The sequence below is a fragment of the Ctenopharyngodon idella genome, chromosome 15, assembly GCF_019924925.1.
Source record: "Ctenopharyngodon idella isolate HZGC_01 chromosome 15, HZGC01, whole genome shotgun sequence".
Lineage (NCBI taxonomy): Eukaryota > Metazoa > Chordata > Actinopteri > Cypriniformes > Xenocyprididae > Ctenopharyngodon > Ctenopharyngodon idella.
The window spans coordinates 2,446,640-2,466,816 of record NC_067234.1 but is presented as its reverse complement, the minus strand read 5'-3'; the positions used below and the strand labels follow the sequence as shown (position 1 = coordinate 2,466,816).

At 38.8% G+C, this 20,177-nt stretch overlaps 1 protein-coding gene across 3 annotated transcripts in view; it reads left to right on the top strand.

Annotated features, from left to right (window-relative positions):
* nphs1 (NPHS1 adhesion molecule, nephrin) overlaps window positions 1-20,177 on the top strand; it is a 148,171-nt gene that overhangs the window by 82,069 nt on the left and 45,925 nt on the right. For all 3 annotated transcript variants that reach the window (XM_051862610.1, XM_051862609.1, XM_051862608.1), the window contains exons 22-27: window positions 1,680-1,831; window positions 4,395-4,506; window positions 5,832-6,013; window positions 11,241-11,297; window positions 13,509-13,628; window positions 14,290-14,335. In XM_051862610.1, the coding sequence (XP_051718570.1) occupies window positions 1,680-1,831; window positions 4,395-4,506; window positions 5,832-6,013; window positions 11,241-11,297; window positions 13,509-13,628; window positions 14,290-14,335 (669 nt within the window). The remainder of the gene's footprint in view (window positions 1-1,679; window positions 1,832-4,394; window positions 4,507-5,831; window positions 6,014-11,240; window positions 11,298-13,508; window positions 13,629-14,289; window positions 14,336-20,177) is intronic.

Sequence of the window (20,177 nt, the reverse complement as noted above, 5' to 3'; positions counted from 1 at the left end):
TAAAGGCTGCTGTCACTAAGACCTAATGGACGGAGACAATATGCTGTTACACATGCTGTTCACATTCACATAACCAACGCGAATATACACCAAGACGGGCATTTTGACATAACTGAACATTTATGTGTAATAAACCGTGAAAATCTGACACTCACGAGAGGCGGCTATGTGTGTGCGCTTTGGTTGAGAGCGCACTGACTGAAGACCGTCTCTCAGAGAGCGCGCACAGTTTTTTCTCCCCAGGACATAGCTTACATTTTACCTTAATGTTCTTGCCTACCTGTGTCAAAAAAGTGAAGTAATTGGAATTTTCCATTCTGCAAAACAGCCACTCGCTTCTGCCGACATCTTTAGACAGCGACTACGCAGCCAACTGGTGCGAACTCAGGCGCAACTGCACTGCAGCTAACAATTTTAAAGAGGCAGCGTTCACTTTTACCTTTAGACGACAAATTTAGATTTTAAATTCAGTGTTGATTTAAACAGAACTGTTGAACTAATTTACAGTATGTAACGCAAGTACATTATAAGTAACTGTAATTAAATTAGCTAAAAATAAACAGTAATCCCTTACTTTACTTTTTCAGTGGATAAGTAATTAATTACAGTAACGCGTTACACCCAACACTGTGTATGGCATATATCAATTTTAACAGTACAAATGGACACATTACTGTATATGGGAGATTGATTGCAAAAGACTGGACAGGATTCACAGTTTTGTATTTACTGTTGGTCTGTCAACAAATTAGTGTAAAATGTCCTTGTGATAAATGAAAAATACAAGACTTTATACATACACTGTATATATGTATTCATGTGTATGAATGATTGAGGAAAAGGTTTTTCTCCAAACATTCAGCTGCACCTTTAGACCCGCATAAGCCATTGTAAGGTCATGATTGAGAACATTGTTTACTAGTGGTCCTTATTTCACCAGAAACGTGCCTACACCCCCTTTGCTTTATCTACCTCTTCCTCTGTTTTGCCTCCCTACCCTTCTACCACACATCCTTACTCTTCTTCTTTCCAGCTGTTGACCCTGTTTGTTTCCATGATGTTCTTCCATTATCAGAAATTGTAACTCTTGTGTTGTACTCTGTCTATATATGCTTTCCAGTTGAAAATTCATGACATGCATCTTTGAGCTGTTTTAGAGAACTGTTTGGGTCATTGGTTGATCTAATGCTTTACATTCCCCTGAATACATTAGTGAAATTCAGGATTCACCTGCAAAATACATCAATTCAGGACACATTTACAAAAGTCTAATAGAAATGTATAGATAATATACTTGTATATACACATTGTGATAACTAGGTCAACCATTTTGCATTTAATGACCTGTGCGATGAACTAATGACTAGATGTTTTGAGGGGTAAGACTATTCAACAGAGAACCATATAATACATTTTGAGCAACATGATATTAGCAATTGATAATGTAGGAAATAGCAGACAGTTGTACATAATCAATTGCCTGAATGTACTAAAGCATTTGCAATTTGTTCAAAAGAATGAGAAACTGCTTTTATGATGTGCACCAGTGACTAGATGATGTGGTGGTTGAACAAGTAGTTTTGAGAATTTCAGTTCTGATCTGAGAAATGTGCCAAAGCGACTGAGAAAAAACTGTAATATTGAATGTCTCATATAAGTGTTTATGTGACCTTATACAGGTACGAGGAGAAGACTGTGGTGACAGGTACCGTCCACACCAGCGTTCTGACTGTCATAAACGTGAGTGCAGCGCTGGACTACGCCATCTTCACCTGCACTGCCCACAATAGCATGGGAGAAGACTCTCTAGACATCCAGCTCCTCAGCACCAGTACGTACAAACAGGAAGTGAGCGGTTTAATGCAAAGTTGGAATGGTCAGTTTTAGCTGCATGGTCAGGTCATCTTCTCTTGAAAGGTGAAGGTGAACAGGAATTAGCATAAATTTATGAATAAATAAAAGCATAATAAATGAAAACAAACAGCCACCGGTGTCTGGGTGTCGCATTTCTTATCTCCAACTCATAAACACATACAAAGATGATGAGCAGAGCCATGAAAGAGATTTCTGCTCTGCAATGAGATTTTGTTTTTCTCGACCTGAGCACCAATTGTGATATTAATTATTCAGTTGTGGTAATCAACATCCACTCTTTTTCAGTCTGTCCCTTTATTTACAGAACAACTGGGTGGATCGATATGTCTACCTCTCTCTCACAATGACTGCCACCCTCTCTCATTGTAATACTAATGATGCTACTTTTTTATGCTGCAAACCACCTCTCCATTTCTCCAGTATTGAGAGTTCCTCAGAGCATTATCATCAGAGAATCTCTTTTAAAAAATGTGCTCTCAATTACTGTTTGGAAACTCGTGGCTTAAAAACTACACAAACATTGTTAAGACACTTATAATGGAGATTTGCACCAAGGTTGTTATACAAAAAAATAAAAAAGATGAAAGTTCTGAACATTTATCATAGACTGAAATGAAACAAAAAGTTATTTTAATTGTAAAAATTGTAAAAAAAAAAAAAAAAGCCTAGTTCTGTCATAAAACTCTAGATGGCACAGGCTGATGGGTCCTTAACACAAACTGGTTCATAGCGTTAACTACTAGACACAAGCTGATTGATTCATGTTGCATCTGCAGCCAATGATGCTCACAACATTTAAATGGCTGGTTAACATTCATTATAGCAGTTTGTAGCATGCTTTCAGAGTTCATTCAAAACCCTCCACCTTCCCCAGCTCCACCTGTATAGATCTATGGGTAATTATATATATATATATATATATATATATATATATTTATATATATATATATATATAATTACATAATTATATATATAGACACTATAGTTCATTTATGTAAGTGAGGATAGCAAAATAAAGTAAACTGTCACACATTATACCCAAAAATTCTTCATACAGTGGACTACCAGTAAAATTGATAAAAATTTGGAACCAAAAATTATTCAGACACTTTGACCTGACCATGTTTTGCTTAAGTGTTATCAGACATAATTAAGATTAATTTTTTCTGACACAGTTTAACTGTGAGATCTTGTCATATTTTATTACCAATTTTTTATAGTGAATAAACTGTATTAATGAATGAAATTTTCAAGGTGTCTGAATAAATTTTGGTTTGACTGTATATGCTGTTTGTGTGTGTGTATATATATATATATATATATATATATATATATATATATACTTTATTGTCAAAAGTTTTGGGGCGTCTGTCTTTACATGCACATGAACTTTAAAGGATTAGTTCACTTTCAAATAATGGCAGTAAGCATTACCAAACGAGTATGAGCTAAAGAAAGTGTCTCCATCCACAACCATCCATCATAAACAAATTCCACACGGCTCTGGGAGGTTAATAAAGGCCTTCTGAAGCGAAGTAATGCGTTTGTGTAAAAAAAAAAAAAATCCATATTTAACAAGTTATGAAGTAAAATATCTAGCTTCTGCCAGACCGCCTTCCGTATTCTACTTTACGTGGCCTACCACTTTGTGGTTGAGTTGCTGTTGTTCCCAATTGCTTCCAGTTTGTTATGATACCACTAACAGTTGAGCGTGGAATATTTAGTAGTAGGGAAATTTCATGAATGGACTTATTGCACAGGTGGCAACCTATCACGGTACCACGCTTGAATTCACTGAGCTCCTGAGAGCGACCCGTTCTTTCAAAATGTTTGTAGAAGCAGTCTGCATGCCTAGGTGCTTGATTTTATACACCTGTGGCCATGGAAGTGATTGAAACACCTGAATTCAATGATTTGGAGGAGTGTCCCAATACTGTTAGAAATATAGTTTATATAATTATTTATTTACGATTGCCAGTTCATTGTTGTGCTCTCTTTCAATGCTCCCTCTCTCTCTCTCTCTCTCTCTCTCTCTCTCTGAGGTCTGTGGAATCGACTCGGGCAGGCACGTTTAATGTTTATCATAAAAACCATGAAATACAATCCAATATCCGCCTCTTTTTGTCCACACCTCCTTCTCTGTTTTTACTGCCGTGAATATTCATAATTAATCTGACACAGCGGTAATACATTTTATGTGCTTCTTATCATCAGTCGACCGGGGAACGGAATGGTGCAGATTTTTGCTCTCTGTTTTGCTATTTCGGATTGACCTCTTCACCCCCTCCCAAGAGGGCCAACAAGATAATTAAGCAGTTTCATAGTGAAGTGTATTGACACACATATCTCTTTCTGTCTGTACATAGCCTGTTAATTTCTTTCTCGTTGTCTCTCTCGGTTTCCCTACCCCTCTTAAATAAACATTCTCCAGGCAGTGCTATAAGTAGGCAGTAGTGTTTTTTTTCTGTCTTATTTTAATGAGCTTGTTTTCTCTCTATTTCTCTCTATGTCTTTCTCAGACCACCCCGATCCCCCATCAGACCTGAAGCTGCTCCGTGTCAACCATAACTCTGTGACTCTAGAATGGATGCCTGGGTTTGACGGTGGTTTGACACAGAACTTCCGTGTCAGGTGAAGTTGTCATAAATGCAGCTGTGAGGTGTCTAAAACATGGTGTTTGTTGTGGATATGTTTTATCTCTCCGTCTCTAGTGTGTCATAACACTGCACACATTTCAGTTGGCTGATATAAATGTTTATCTAAGTCTATGGCACCGTAATTTCTTTATGATTCCCTGATAGAAAAGGCAGTTTTTTTTTTGTTTTTTTTTTCTGGTCCAAAAGTTTGAGGCCATGTTGAAAGTGTGGTATTCAAAATCTGATTTAAAGGGATAGTTCACCCAAACATGAAAATTTGATGTTTATCTGCTTACCCCCAGGGCATCCAAGATGTAGGTAACTTTCTTTCTTCAGTGGAACACAAATGATGATTTTTAACTCCAACCGTTGCGGTCTGTCAGTCGTATAATGCAATGGTAACTCCATCTATAAGAGTATAAAAAAACATGCACAGACAAATACAAATTAAACCCTGCGGCTCGTGACGACACATTGATGTCCTAAGACACGAAACGATCGGTTTGTGCGAGAAACCGAACAGTATTTATATAATTTTTTACCTCTAATACACCACTATGTCCAACTGCCTTGAGCACGCGCACGGCATCCGGTGCGTGAGGTGTGTACGCGCGCTGGCGTAGTTTAAAGGATTAGTCCACTTTCAAATAAAATTTTTCTGATAATTTACTCACCCCCCTATGTTATCCAAGATGTTCATGTCTTTCGAAAAGAAATTAAGGTTTTTGATGAAAACATTCCAGGATTATTCTCCTTATAGTGGACTTCAATGGTCTCTCCAAACGTAGAAGGTCAAAATTACAGTTTCAGTGCAGCTTCAAAGGGCTTTAAACGATACCACGATATCAAGCGATATCTAGCGAAACGATCGGTCATTTTCTAAAAAAATACAACTGTATATGCTTTATAAACACAAATGATCGCCTTGCACGTGCTTCCGCTTTCCGTATTCTTCAAAAAGCTTACGCTGTATGTCCTACGCCTTCCCTATTCTGCTTACAGAAAAAACAGAACTGTTGCCGCGTTCGTTACGTATATAACAAATAAATTTAAGCATATACATTTTTTATGTTTTACTTTTTATATATATATAACATTTTACTTAGATGTTTATGTGATAATAAACTTGGTAATTAAAAAAAAAACAGAGTAAAATTAGAAAAACAAAAGCATATCTAATAGTGGTCTCAGACTTTTGGACCCAAGATGAATAAAGAATTAAAGAAAAACACAAGTTTAGTTTAGAATTGTATGAAAGTAAATAATAAAAAAAAGAAACATATGCAAGTATATAAACATTAGCATTTGTTTTATTGACAGGTACCAGTGGGCGGGATCGGTGAGTTTCATGTATGTGGACGTGTTTCCTCCGACAGCTACTGTGTATACAGTCACGGGCCTCAACCCTTCAACTGCATACAACTTTTCGGTCAACGCTCTCAATACAATGGGAGAGAGCAGCTATGCAGACAACAACAAAATACTGACGGTCACCACTGCCGGTAAATTCAGCTCAGTCTGTCTAATAAAGCTTTCCTGACACATAAACAAAATTATTCGTCATTTGGGTTTCGACCACGGTGGGTTTTCTTGTAGGTTTAGATGAAGGCTTTACTTTGCACTGATTTGATGAGCCATTCATCAATCTGACCAATCACATCTCATTTGTAAGGCAAAGATCACGGCTGAGTCTCATGCAAATAAGCCGAATGGCTGAATGTCTACACCAATCAGTGCACCAGTGTGTTTTCTGAATGCATATTTCAGTCTGTATTTTTCCCGGTGTGTGAAGGAGAGGGAGAAAAATCGAGCGATAGAGGGAGAGAGACAGAAAACAAAGCCGTGTGATGTATGATAAATGATGATAAGCTACATTCCCTCGGCAAACATAATGAATTCTGCAATTGTAATGTCATAGCATTTGATTTGCAAAACAAATTAGTCATGAGCACAGGCAGCTGACGGAAGTACAGAAAACACAACATGGCTCTGCCACAGAGTTCACTGACAGTAGAAATGACAAACCTTAGTTATTTAATAGTTATGAGTTATTTAAAGGGAAATTTTACTCACTCTCATGTCATAACCAACCCATATTTTTTTCTTCTTCGGAGCACAAACTGAGATATTTTAAGAATGTCCAAGGTAATCTTAAAAAAAAAAAAACATAGTTGCTTTCTGTGAAAAACAGACCAAAATTCTTCTCTCTTCTGCTCATAAAGGCTGCATTAATTTGATCAAAAAACATTAAAAACAGTAATATTGTGAAATATTATTAGAATTTAAAATATCTGTTTTCTATTTAAATATACTTGATAATGTAATTTTACTTATTTATATGCATTTTCAGCATCAATACTCCAGTCTTCGGTGTCACATGATCCTTCAGAAATCATTCTAATAAGCTGATTTATTGCTCAAGAAACTTTTATTATTATTATCGATGTATAATTTTTATAGTGCTTTTTTCCAAGATTCTTTGATGAATAGAATGTTCAAAGGCATTTTAAAATAGAAATGTTTTGTAACATTATAAATGTCTTTACTTTTGATGCACTTTTGATTAATTTAATGCACTTCTTCTTGCTGAAGAAAAGTATTAATTCCTTATTTACCCTGTAAGACTGATGCCGGACTGTCTGGACCAAGAGAGGGCTACTCTTTGAGAAAACAAAGGAAATTAACATTTGAACTCTCTCTTCCAAAATTAGCATCCCCATCCGAGACGCAATCACACCGAGTCAATCACACCTCAGCATTGCCTTAATCTACATTTCCCTTCCTTCACCCCCTCTTCCCCCATCTCTTCTCTCTACAAGCGGAGATGACCTGGATTCACCCAAAATCTATATGGTTTAATGTGAACAGTTATCATACAACATTATACATGTTTGATATCATTTGAAATGTCTCAGTGCGACTGGTACAAAGGTCTCATTCCCACAGAAGTAAACCAGAAGGTAATAAAGGTTTAAAGATTTTAGAGATATTTTGCTCTCTGTAATGGGTGTGTCCACCTTCACAGGGTCTTTCATGCAAATGGCCTTCTGTCCCCAAAAGGTGTAAATTACTCAGTCTACTCAGTCTAAAAGGTGTAAACTACCCTGATTAATGCAAATTCCCATTGTGAACTCATGTTTCCATTAGAAAGAAGTTTCTGTCTTGGTCTGAATATTTAAAGAGATGTTGCAGGAGGCTCAGGGCGCAATTCTGTAATCAGATCAGCCCACATTGCTGAATGTCCAGGACATTCAGCAATGTGCATTTTCTAATGTCAGGTATGCATCTTTTATTCTGTTTCTGAGCATCTGATGTTTTGTATGGAATTGATTATGTAATTGGCATGATACATTTACCTGACTAATAAATTGTTATATTTGACTTTATTCTGACTTACTCTGAAATTATTGACTCTAGTAGATTATAAATCCATAATCCCACAAATCTACGCTCAGGTTAGTAACGGACTAAAGTACAGTTTAGGTGGAGCAGTGGGGCACACCAACTGATATTTTAGAGCTCCGACTAACACATTGGCATTAGTTATGTATACTTAGACTGTGTAGGCTAATAATGGTTCAGAACCATTCCGTTCAGAACAACATAGGGCTGTCGGACCAATCTGAATAGGGTGAGCCTCAACCTCTGATTATTGTAATATTATTCTAACTAAGTTTACAGGGGAAACCACAGCATGATTAAATAAAGTTACCATTAGAAAAGTTAGATTGGTCAGCTTGGTTCTATGGTAATGGTCATGACCTCTGGTTAGATATAGTCTTGCTTTAATTCAGTGTGTTCAGATCTATTGGGACTAAATAACATACTTTTAGAAATAAGCAAGCATGGTGCGGCGTCTAAAAGTAATAGTCATCGCCTCTGTCTAATGACCAAGACTGACGAGTTTGTGTATATGAGATCATATACCCAGCCAGTGCGAGACTCAAAGCGTTATAAGAATCCGAATTAACGAGTACAGTAAGAGTAAAGAGTTAAATAGAATAATCATATGTGTAGCTAAACTATTATAGAAATGACCAATAATCAGTTCTACATTCTAAACTAAATTCGAGGTCATAATAAAATGGAGTCAGGTAAAAGTTTACTTGGAATTAAACTACTTTGCCACACTGAAAAGACCGAACGTGCAAGAAACCTTCCCCGTCCTGTGGGAAAACCGCTGTTGGGCCGATTGGGCGGGCCTTACAACCCCAAACTTTTGAACATTAGTAAAGTGTTTCTTTAAAATTGACTATGCATTAAATGTAAATTTTGTATCTTATTTGAAGAGTGAAAGCTTCAGTCCCCATTCACTGTAATTGCATGGAAATTTCAAAAGCATTTTTGCCTGAACTGTCACTTTAAAGGGTTAGTTCACCCAAAAATGCCCTTGTGCCGTTCCACATCCGTAAGACCTTTGTTCATTTTTGGAACACAAATGAAGATATTTTTGATGAAGTCTGAGAGCTTTCTGTCCATCCATAGAGATCCAGCACAACTACCACTCCAAGGTCAAGAAAGGTAGGAATGACATCATTAAAGTACTCCATGTGACTCCAGTGGTTTAACCTCCTTAATTTTATGAAGCTACATGAGTGCTTTGTTTGCGCAAAAAAAAAAAAATTTACCACTTTATTTACAAAATAATATTATACAAGGCATGTTCATGCAACAATGTCAGCTCTCTTGTGAACACAAAACGTGCGTTGAGTGTTGAGTGCGTTGAGTTGACGTGCATGTCTGAAAACAACACGTATGTTTCATAATGCTCTCATGAACACTCGCGCATTTGCGTTGAGTTGACGCGCGTCTGAACACAAAACGCATGTGTCGTGATGCTATCGTGAACACTCGCGCATGTGCATTGAGTTGACGCGTAAGTCTGAACACAACACGCATGCGTCGTGATGCTCTCGTGAACATTCGCATATGTGCGTTGAGTTGACGCGCGTCTGAACACAACACGCATGCGTCGTGATGCTCTCGTGAACATTCGCATATGTGCGTTGAGTTGACGCGCGTTTGAACACAACACGCATGCGTCGTGATGCTCTCGTGAACATTCGCATATGTGCGTTGAGTTGACGCGCGTCTGAACACAACACGCATGCGTCGTGATGCTCTCGTGAACATTCGCATATGTGCGTTGAGTTGACGCGCGTCTGAACACAACACGCATGCGTCGTGATGCTCTCGTGAACACTTGCATATGTGCTTTGAGTTGACGCGTGAGTCTGAACACAACACGCATGCGTCGTGATGCTCTCGTGAACACTCGCGCATATGCGTTGAGTTGACGCGTGACTGAAAACAACTCGTATGCGTCGTAATGCTCTTGTGAACACTCGCGCATGTGCGTTGAGTTGACGCGTCTAAACACAACACGCATGCGTCGTGATGCTTTCGTGAACACTCGCGCATATGCATTGAGTTGACGCGTGACTGAAAACAACACGTATGTTTCGCAATGCTCTCGTGAACACTCGCGCATGTGCGTTGAGTTGACGCGCGAGTCTGAACACAACACGCATGCGTCGTGATGCTCTCGTGAACACTCGCACATGTCCGTTGAGTTGACACGCGAGTGAACACAACACGCATGCATCGTGATGCTCTCGTGAACACTCGCGCATGTGCGTTGAGTTGACACACGAGTGAACACAACACGCACGCGTCGTGATGCTCTCGTGAACACTCGCGCATGTGCATTGAGTTGATGCGCAAGTCTGAACACAACACGTATGCGTCGTGATGCTCTCTTGAACACTTGCACATGTGCGAGTTGATGCATGTGCGTTGAGTCTGAACACAACATGCATGTGTCGTGAAGCTCTCGTGAACGTGCGTTGCAGATCAATATTTTTGCAAGTAAAGTGGTAAATTATATTTTTTTGCGCAAAGCACTCGCGTCGCTTCATAAAATTGAGGCTAAACCACTTGGGTTACATTTAATGATGTCATTCCTACCTTTCTGGACCTTGAAAGTGGTAGTTGTGTTGGATCTCTATGGAGGGACAGAAAGCTCTCAGACTTCATCAGAAAGATAATTTGTGTTCCGAAGATGAATGAAGGTCTTACGGATGTGGAACGACGAGGGTGAGTAATAAATGACAGAATTTTCATTTTTGGGTAAACTAACCCTTTAAGGATAAATAACAACTAGTAGAACATGTTAGTTTGTACATTTTTCTCTAAAACCCCAATAAAACAAATCCATGGCATATGCTTTTGCTTGAAAAACATTCAGCAATAACTAGACTATGAAAAAAAGCATTTGGCCGTTTTGTAGGTATATGTACTGCTCTCACTTTAAGCCGTATGTAATTTAATGCAAATGAAAACAAGGGTGTGAGAGTACAGTCCATTCAAGTACCTCATTTCATTTGTCAAATTAAATATGCCATTTACTCTGACACGAGTCTTTACATATTACAATGGCACTTTTCAAGCTAGACTAAGTCTATAATCTTTGATTTTACACATTGGTACCTCTGTGCCTTTAGTGGAATTCATTATTTTCCACTTTATATACTTGCCGTCCACTCTAATGCCGACTGGTGTTTTAGGTGCTACAACATGTTTTTACATACATTGCAAACAAGAAAAATGCTTGAATCAATATTTGGTTTTGATTTTCTGAACTTAGACTCATGGTCAGAGCAGAACAAAGTGACCGCACTCTGTAACCTCTGCATTAAGTGATTTACCTTGTCTCTGTCTCGCTCTCAGATGCGGAGGAAGCTGACGACGGGGTCTCCCCAGCAGACAAGGACCCAGCACTTGCAGGTGCTGCATTTCCTCCTCCGGCTCACTGCAGCTGCTATTTATCAAATGTAGAAAAGGCCTGACACCCCAGAATTCAGATCAATTTCTCAGCTCGCACTTCAGTTTCCATGGCCTTTACCGACCTGTTTCATGTGCTTTTATAAAGCCTTGGGGCTCAATGTTTTCTCTTCTGCGGTTTGGTGCAGTTTTGCTCAGGCTGAACGCTTTGGTGCTGTTTAATGGGATACAGTGGCAGTTATTGACCCTTGATTCGGGATACGGAATAAACTGACATTAGCTTGCGGCAAATTCGAGGTCCGCCTGATACTGCTTTGCATTTTGATTGGGTTTGTGTAGAAAAGATTCATTAGGGTTTTCAATTTCCTTAGATAGTTCCTATGTCATCAGTTTGATCTGGGAATGATATACTGTGTGAGGGATTTTTTTCAGAGAGAGATTTATCAATGTCTCTCGTCTATGTGAATAAACTAGTTCATGTGGCATTGGAGGTATTTTCACGCGGCGAGGCATGACTCGAGCGTGTCAAATCCGTAGTCACACGTTCTCTTCTAGAAAACAGTGATATATAGAATAGCAAATCCAACAAGACAGTGATGCAGTTGTGGAAATTCAAACCATGACATCTTTCAACTTCATGAACATATATATGGAACAGCTGCCATTAATATACGTATCTTCTGCCCAAAAGTATTTGAATTTTTAAGTCATGCTTTAAAATGTCATTGCATTGCTTCACAAAATATCTACCAAAGTAGCAAACAAATGATTCTCTAACTGAGTCAGACTAACACATTTCTCAGCTGTTTTTGCAACTACCTTTAAGCAACTGGTGTCAGGGTGATTTTTATTGGTTGTATTAAAGGGTTAGTTCACCCAAAAATGAAAATAATGTCATTTACTACTCACCCTCATGCCATTCCACAACTGTAGGACCTTCGTTAATCTTCAGAACGCAAATTAAGATATTTTTGTTGAAATCCGATTGGTCAGTGAGGCCTGCCTAGCCAGCAATGACATTTCCTCTCTCAAGATCCATTAATGTACTAAAAACATATTTAAATCAGTTCATGTGACTACAGTGGTTCTATATTAATATTATAAAGTGACGAGAATATTTTTGGTGCGCCAAAAAAAAACAAAATAACGACTTATTTAGTGATGGCCGATTTCAAAACACTGCTTCATAAAGCTTCAGAGCGTTATGAATCAGCGTGTCGAATCATGATTCGGATCGCGCTTCAAACCACCAAACTGCTGAAATTACGTGACTTTGGCACTCCGAACCGCTGATTCGACACAAAAGATTCATAATGCTCCGAAGCTTAATGAAGCAGTGTTTTGAAATCGGCCATCACTATATAACTTGTTATTTAGTTTTTTTGGCACACCAAAAATATTCTCGTCGCTTTATAATATTAATATTGAACCACTGTACTCACATGAACTGATTTAAATATGTTTTTAGTACATTAATGGATCTTGAGGGAGGAAATGTCATTGCTGGCTATGCAGGCCTCACTGAGCCATCGGATTTCAACAAAAATATCTTAATTTGCGTTCCGAAGATTAACGAAGGTCTTACAGATGTGGAACGGCATGAGGGTGAGTAATAAATGACATTATTTTCATTTTGGGTGAACTAACCCTTTAATACAACCACTTACAGACATTCCTGTCCAGACAGGTTTTAATTTGTCAGAAGTTAGCAATAAAATAAAATAATACAAAACTTCTTTTGTGTTTAGCTTGAAAAGTCACTTGTCTATCCCTTTAAAAAAACAAAACAAAAAGAAAAAAATAAATAAATAAAACAGTAGGTGCCTCCCAATTTGCATACTTATGCACTATTCTATGACGTTTTTAAGTACAAATAGTGTGAGTAGTGTGTTCACATAAAAAATTCCAAAAAGAAAAAGTGCACTTTAGATACCCGGATGATGCACTAAATTAACGGAAAAATGAAGTGTGGAATGTTGGACACTTTATGCACTCAGCAGTCGCAGCTTTTATTACGTTGCGGAGGGGGAGGGCAGATCAGACTCCGATGTTTAATGACAAATAAACTTATAAAATTCATACACTACATGGATGAGTACATAGTGCATAAGTACATAGTATATAAGTGCATAGTGTATAGTGCGTCATTTGGGACGCAACTAGTGTATATTTTATATTTTTTTATTTCTTTTAATAACACTTGCTCCTCAACAGGTCGTGGTCTTCCTGTCTATGCCGTGGTGATCCTGGTTGTGGGTGGCCTCCTTTTATTCCTAAATCCATTGAGCTGCTTTCTATTGGCCAGATGGAAAAAAAGAGGGTGGAGCCTGAAAGGTAACCGACAGCGAAACTCCTCAGCGTGTCACCGTTTCTACTTTGCACTGTTAGACAGCGTGTCCTAGACTGGTCGACTCTCAGCGACAGCACGCAGCGCAAAAGGGATGAACTGTCTGAATCCTAATATGACTTCTCACTTTTAAATCCATCTCTCTCTCTTTCTCTTATCTCGCTCGCTGCCTCCTCAGCCATCTGCATCATCCCGCCATCTCTCCTTTCCACGGCAGCTGTCACTTCCTCCCTTCGTCTCTTCCCTTATCTCGCCCCTTTTCCTTTCGTCCTCTGTCATTCTCTCTCTCACTCACCCCATCTGTCTTTTTTTCGCCTCGCCCTTTCCTTCAAACTGTCAGGTGTCTTGTCTCTCCCCTCTCATCTCTCGCTCCCGATTTTTTCCTTTTCCTCTCTATTCATGAACCTGTCGTCCTCTCTTCTCGCTTTCAATTTGAACGGTCCTTTTTATCAGTTTATTAAAGCTACTGTCACAACACAATTTGTAAGGAGGAACCAATAATTGAAATGGCGTATGATGAATGTTCCGTACGCAAACAATCTCGTGTTCCGTCTTTCTGGTGTTCTGGCTTTCCTTTCATTTCTGTCATGCTCTCCTTCCTGTGACCTTTGCCCTCTAACACCCCTCTCTCCTTTTTTTTGCCTTTAGAAGACACCAGAAGCATTTCACAGGAGACGAAAAGCGAGGAGCAGAGGTCAGTCATGTTAGCGCTCTGAATCAAAGCTCTATTGCAAGTATGCCCACTCAGTCCTGACACTGAGGTGTCTTCACACTGAAAAAATAAGAGACAAACTAGTTTCTGATAAACATGTGACCGCAAAACTTGTTAATTTGATGCTAGGGTTGCCAGGACTTTGTTACTTGGTTGATAGGTTGTTATTAGTCTCAGCCTCAGACGTCACGCCCACGGACCGTTGGCTGAACGTCTGATGCATATGGTTCACTTAACTGGAAACACTTCAGGAATTTCAAAGTCGTCATCTGGTTGGTTGAGTTCTGCAGCATGTTCGGGAGACGTGTTGTATCACATTCTTTAACGGTCCGCCTGGAAACAAATGCCGTGATGCCAAACCCCCTCATGGAAAAAGAACGCTGTCGTGTTTACAACGACAATGAAAGCTTACCAGGATCAACTTAACACTGGATTTTCAAAAGTATGTGAAGTTTGTGGCTCGCAGGCCAATAAAAACTGCCATAGAGTCCAGACATTCTGTTCTCAGTCTAAAGGTCTGGCTATGTTAGACTAGGTTGTTATTTACTGCCAAAGTGTAATACTTGGGATTAGGAGTGTGAACAAACCCCTATGCCAGGGTCAGGAACCTGTAGGAAAATAATGTAGTGTAATATTATTTGAAAAAATAAGAAAAAAAAAAAAATGCAAGAAACAATAAATAAGTTGCAATATACAATTAATTGTGCTGGGCTTTCATATGAGGTTGATTTACCACCTGAGGAGCATAAATTCCCTTCAGAGTTCTCTCACTCTCTCTCTCTCTCACACACACAGAGAGAGAGAGAGAGAGAGAGAGAGAGAGGAGAAACAAGTGAAGAACAACACCCACGCACAGTGATTACATCGACTGCATTTATGTGAATACTCACCAATGCAGGCATTTTGACAGTGGGTGTGTCTCAATCAGCTCCCTAGTTCAGTAGTCAGGGCACTGGTCAGGGAGTCAGCCATTTTAAGGGCTGTCTCAATCGCAGAATCCTTCCAGGGCACTGAAATGTTTGCTCCCTAAAAAATCCCACAGTGCACCATGAAAACCAGTGAGCATTGATGCTCACTATGCTCCCTAAACGGAAGTTCTGAAGTGCGAAACTTAAATCATGTGAGCCAACTCACTACACATAACGATGCGTGATAGATGTTTTTAAAAAATACAAACCATTATTTTATTATATTTCAGCATAAACATACATCACTAGACAGGTAATGAACATAATTTAGCTAACATTTATAATTTATTTATGGCTGAAATGCTGCACAGCACGTTTATATAACAAGCAAAGAATTTATCATAACGTACTCTAAATAACATTACAAGTAATGTCAGAAAGATATCAGCTCTGCTGTTGTTCATAAATACCAGTATTGATGTTGTACAATGAGGATGTTATCAAGTCGCCGGAAATAGAGTCATATATGTCCCAATGTGTAGTGAACCAGCGTCCTTAACTGTCCTTACCAGTGCCCGAATTCATGTACACGATATACTGATTCACGAGCTCGGGAGCTGATTGAGACACACCCTGTGTGTGTATTTGACTGTTTAGACGCGCAACCGAAGACCAAGGCTACTATGCTTGTCCACAGAAACATCCTGTCAGTAGCGGATTCAGTTCTCTTTCGCAGCTTTGCGTTTCCTTTTTAATACCAAGCACATCCCGCTCTTTACTTTCTCGTTCATTCATGTTTCTTTATTAATAACGCCAACAGTCACGCCCACTGAAAGCTGCGCGGATTATCATAGATATAAATACGACACATTTATAGGGCATAAAGGTCTATGCGGCAAAAGCGAAAGTAACCGGTGAAATGTTTCGAAATGTCTCTTGGCACAGCAGAGCACCAGTTTCAATAAAATGATATTTTTCAGTCCAGTCACTATTTTACATAATTTTTGATTTTTGCTGCTGTTCAAAAATGTTAATGTTAATAAAATGAATCTGAGAGCAGGAGCTCTAGGTTATCATAGAAACCTAAGTGGTTTGTTAATTGCTGTCGTGACACTCGCGATGTCGCTAACATCACTGAACACGCACTTTGGCCGGTACAACTTTACATATATTATTATTATAAACTTTTAATAAACTTCGGTAGGCTCTACAACACAGGAATTGCTGATATCTAGTGATGTCGAATTTGTTATCGATCATTTGTTGGGAAAGGGTGAGAGACCTGACCACATGATTTTTGTCAAAGAGCCAGGTGTGGCTCGCGAGCCATAGGTTCCCGACCACTGCCCTACGCCATAATATGAGCGATAGTAATGGTGATGTGTGCCTTAGAAAGCTGCACTAACAAGCAAGACCAGCATGCTGTGATGGCTTGAAGGCATTCAGAACAACTTCTGCCTGTCTAGATCCTTTCAGCTTCCAGTGGCTATAGAAGCCCTCCAGACAGTGTATAGAAACGCTGCTTAGCTTGCATCTCCATAAATAGACTCCAGAGAAGTACAGAGTGTTCATTTCACCAGCCTACAGGTGACAGAGTTATGAGCTACAAAAAAAAAAAAAAAAAGGCAGAATAGACTAAAATTTTTGAGTTTTAGTTGAATATTAAAAAAAAGAAACTTAAGCCTTAAGTGTGTAACTTAAGTACATGTAACTTTAAAGGGATAGTCCACCCAAAAATGAAAATTTGATGTTTATCTGCTAACCCCCAGGGCATCCAAGATGTAGGTGACTTTGTTTCTTCAGTAGAACACAAATGATGATTTTTAACTCTAACCGTTGCGGTCTGTCAGTCGTATAATGCTTGTCAATGGTAACTCCATCTATAAGAGTCAAAAAAACATGCACAGACAAATCCAAATCAAACCCTGCGGCTCGTGACGACACATTGATGTCCTAAGACACGAAACGATCAGTTTGTGTGAGAAACCGAACAGTATTTTTATCATTTTTCACCTCTAAAACACCACTATGTCCAACTGCCTTGCGCATCCGGTTGGTGAGGTCTAAAAACGCGTTCTGATGACGGAAGTGATGTTTCGCACTTATACTTCGATGAGTGCGAGACATCACTTCCGTTGTCAGAGCGCGTTCAGACCTCACCAACCGGACGAGCAAGGCAGTTAAAAGTTAAAAGTTAAAAATCATCATTTGTGTTCTACTGAAGAAACTAAGTCACCTACATCTTGGATGCCCTGGGGGTAAGCAGATAAATATCAAATTTTCATTTTTTGGTGAACTATCCCTTTAACGGTGCACAATGTGACTTTTTTGTTTTGTTTTTGTTTTTGTTCAAAATGAACACCAATTATACACCATCAATCCTTCTTCCAAAACATGTTTTTGTCTTACCCTGATTCACTATGTAAGACCTGACCGGATGGTTTTCACGCGAAATTGCGTACTTATGTCACTCGTCCGTGTGTGTCTCATCATATCCATATATAAAGAAAAGTTGCTCTGGCTACTTTGAAGTGTGTGGAAGTAGCATAGGTTAGTTGTCACAACGAGTGAGAAAGGTTGTCATGGAGCAGCTAAATCTCCAATTTCCAGGAAATCAACCATTTTAAATAAACACAGAACAAAGGAGAGTCTGCTGGCAAAAAGAGAACTTGACAGCTCATAATAAAACAAGAATCAACATTGGCTTGGCTTTGCAGAGATAGTGAGGGATTTGAAATGTTGTATTAGCTATGCAGAGAAGGTGTTTTTATTACTCAACAGGTGAGTTAGGTATTTTATTGAACAGATAAATTGCCATATGTAGCTCTTAAACAGAGTTCATTGTAAAGCATTCCTTATTGTGAAGGGTCATTTCATTATGGTTGTTGCAGCGCTGTGCTGGAATTTATTTTCAAGGAAGAACCGTGTCTATTAATGGGTAAAGCTATAGTAACGTCTTCAGTCAGCTTGAAATCCTTTTCATCTGAACTGGTTTTATCTCTTAAGCCTAGTAGTGAATGTTTTATGAGCAGTAGGTTAACCATATTCATCCGCACAGTCACGCAGAGCTGAAGCACAAACAAAACAATGTTCTTCCGCAAAATGTTTGCAGTTTTGTTTTTTTAACTACTAGAGGGCCAAAAGTTACATAAGGTACCTTTAAATTGAACAGAAAATTACATTGAAGGAAAAGAATTGAAAGTGGGGGGAAAATCACATTATGAAATAAATGTTTTTCTCCAAAACACGTTGACCACAATTATTGGCACCCCTAGAATTTTTTTTGAGTAAAATATCTCTGAAGTATATTCCCATTCATATTTACATTTTTTGTAGCACACCAGGGTGATCATGAACATGAAACTGTCCAGCCATGACTTCCTGCTCCACAGGAGTATAAACATGAGGAAACAAGGCCAAATTCCCGTAATCATTCATCACAATGAGTAAAACCAAAGAATATAGTTCTGATGTGCATCAAGATTGTTGAGCTTCACAAAATAGAAAATGGCTGTAAGAAAATAGCTAAAGCATTGAAAATCCCCATTTCCACTATCACGGCAATAATTAAGAAGTTCCAATCAACTAAAGATGTTGCAAATCTGCCTGGAAGAGGACATGTGTCTATATCGTCCTAATGCACGGTGAGGAGGAAAGTTTGAGTGGCCAAAGACTCTCCAAGGATCACAGCTGGAGAATTGCAGAGATTAGTTGAGTCTTGAGTCTCAGAAAGCCTAAAAAAATGATCAAACAGCATCTACATACCCACAAGTTGTTTTGGAGGGTTTCAAGAAAAATCCTCTGCTCTCATCCAGAAACAATCTCCAGCATATTCAGTTGTCAGACACGACTGAAACTTCAAACGGTACTGGCTTCTATGGCCAGATGAAACTAAAAAAAGAGCTTTTTGGCAGCAAACCCACCAGATGGATAAAAAGTACCCCATTCCCACGGTTAAATATACTGCTGGATCTTTAATGCTGTGGGCCTATTTTTCTGCTGGAGGCCCTGGGCATCTTGTTCAGATACATGGTATCATGGATTCTATCAAATACCAACAGATAAAAAATCAAAACCTGACCGCTTCTGCTAGAAATCCAATAATGGGCCGTGGTTGGATCTTCCATCAGGACAATGATCCAAAACAAACATCAAAACCAACACAAAAATGTGTCACTGAGCACAAAATGAAGCTTCTGCCATGGTCGTCCCAGTCCCCTGACCTGAACCCTAAAGAAAATGAGTGAGATGAACTGAAGAGAAGAAGCACCAACATGGAGCTGGGAATCTGAAGGATCTGTAGAGATTCTGCATGAAGGAATGGTCTCTGATCTCTTGTCAGGTGTTCTCCAAACTCATCAGGCATTATAGGTGAAGACTCAGAGCTGTTATCGTGGCAAAAGGAGGTTGTAAAAAGTATTGAATAAAAGGGTGCCAATAATTGTGGCCAACGTGTTTTGGAGAAAAACATTTATTTCATAATGTGATTTCCCCCCACTTTCAATTCTTTTCCTTCAATGAAAGGTTAGATTTTTGCTAATTTTATGAATTGAAGATCAAAAGGATAAACAATGCAGATTTATTTTTACAGTCATCTTTGATCATATTTACCAAGGGTAATTCTGACCACATCTGTGTGTATGTATATACACACAGTTGTGTAATACATAAAATACATATATTAGGGGCGTAACGGTTCACAGAAGTTGGTACGTAACCCGGTTTTGGCATCACGGTTCGGTATGATTTCGGTACAATAGAACACAATAAATCGGTACAATAAATGGTATCACTTTAGTTTAGGGTCCAATGCTCTATATTAACTAACTATTAACTATGACTTGTGCCTCAATAAACAACTAATTACTGCTTATTAATAGTTAGTAAGGTAGTTGTTAAGTAAACAGCCAATATCT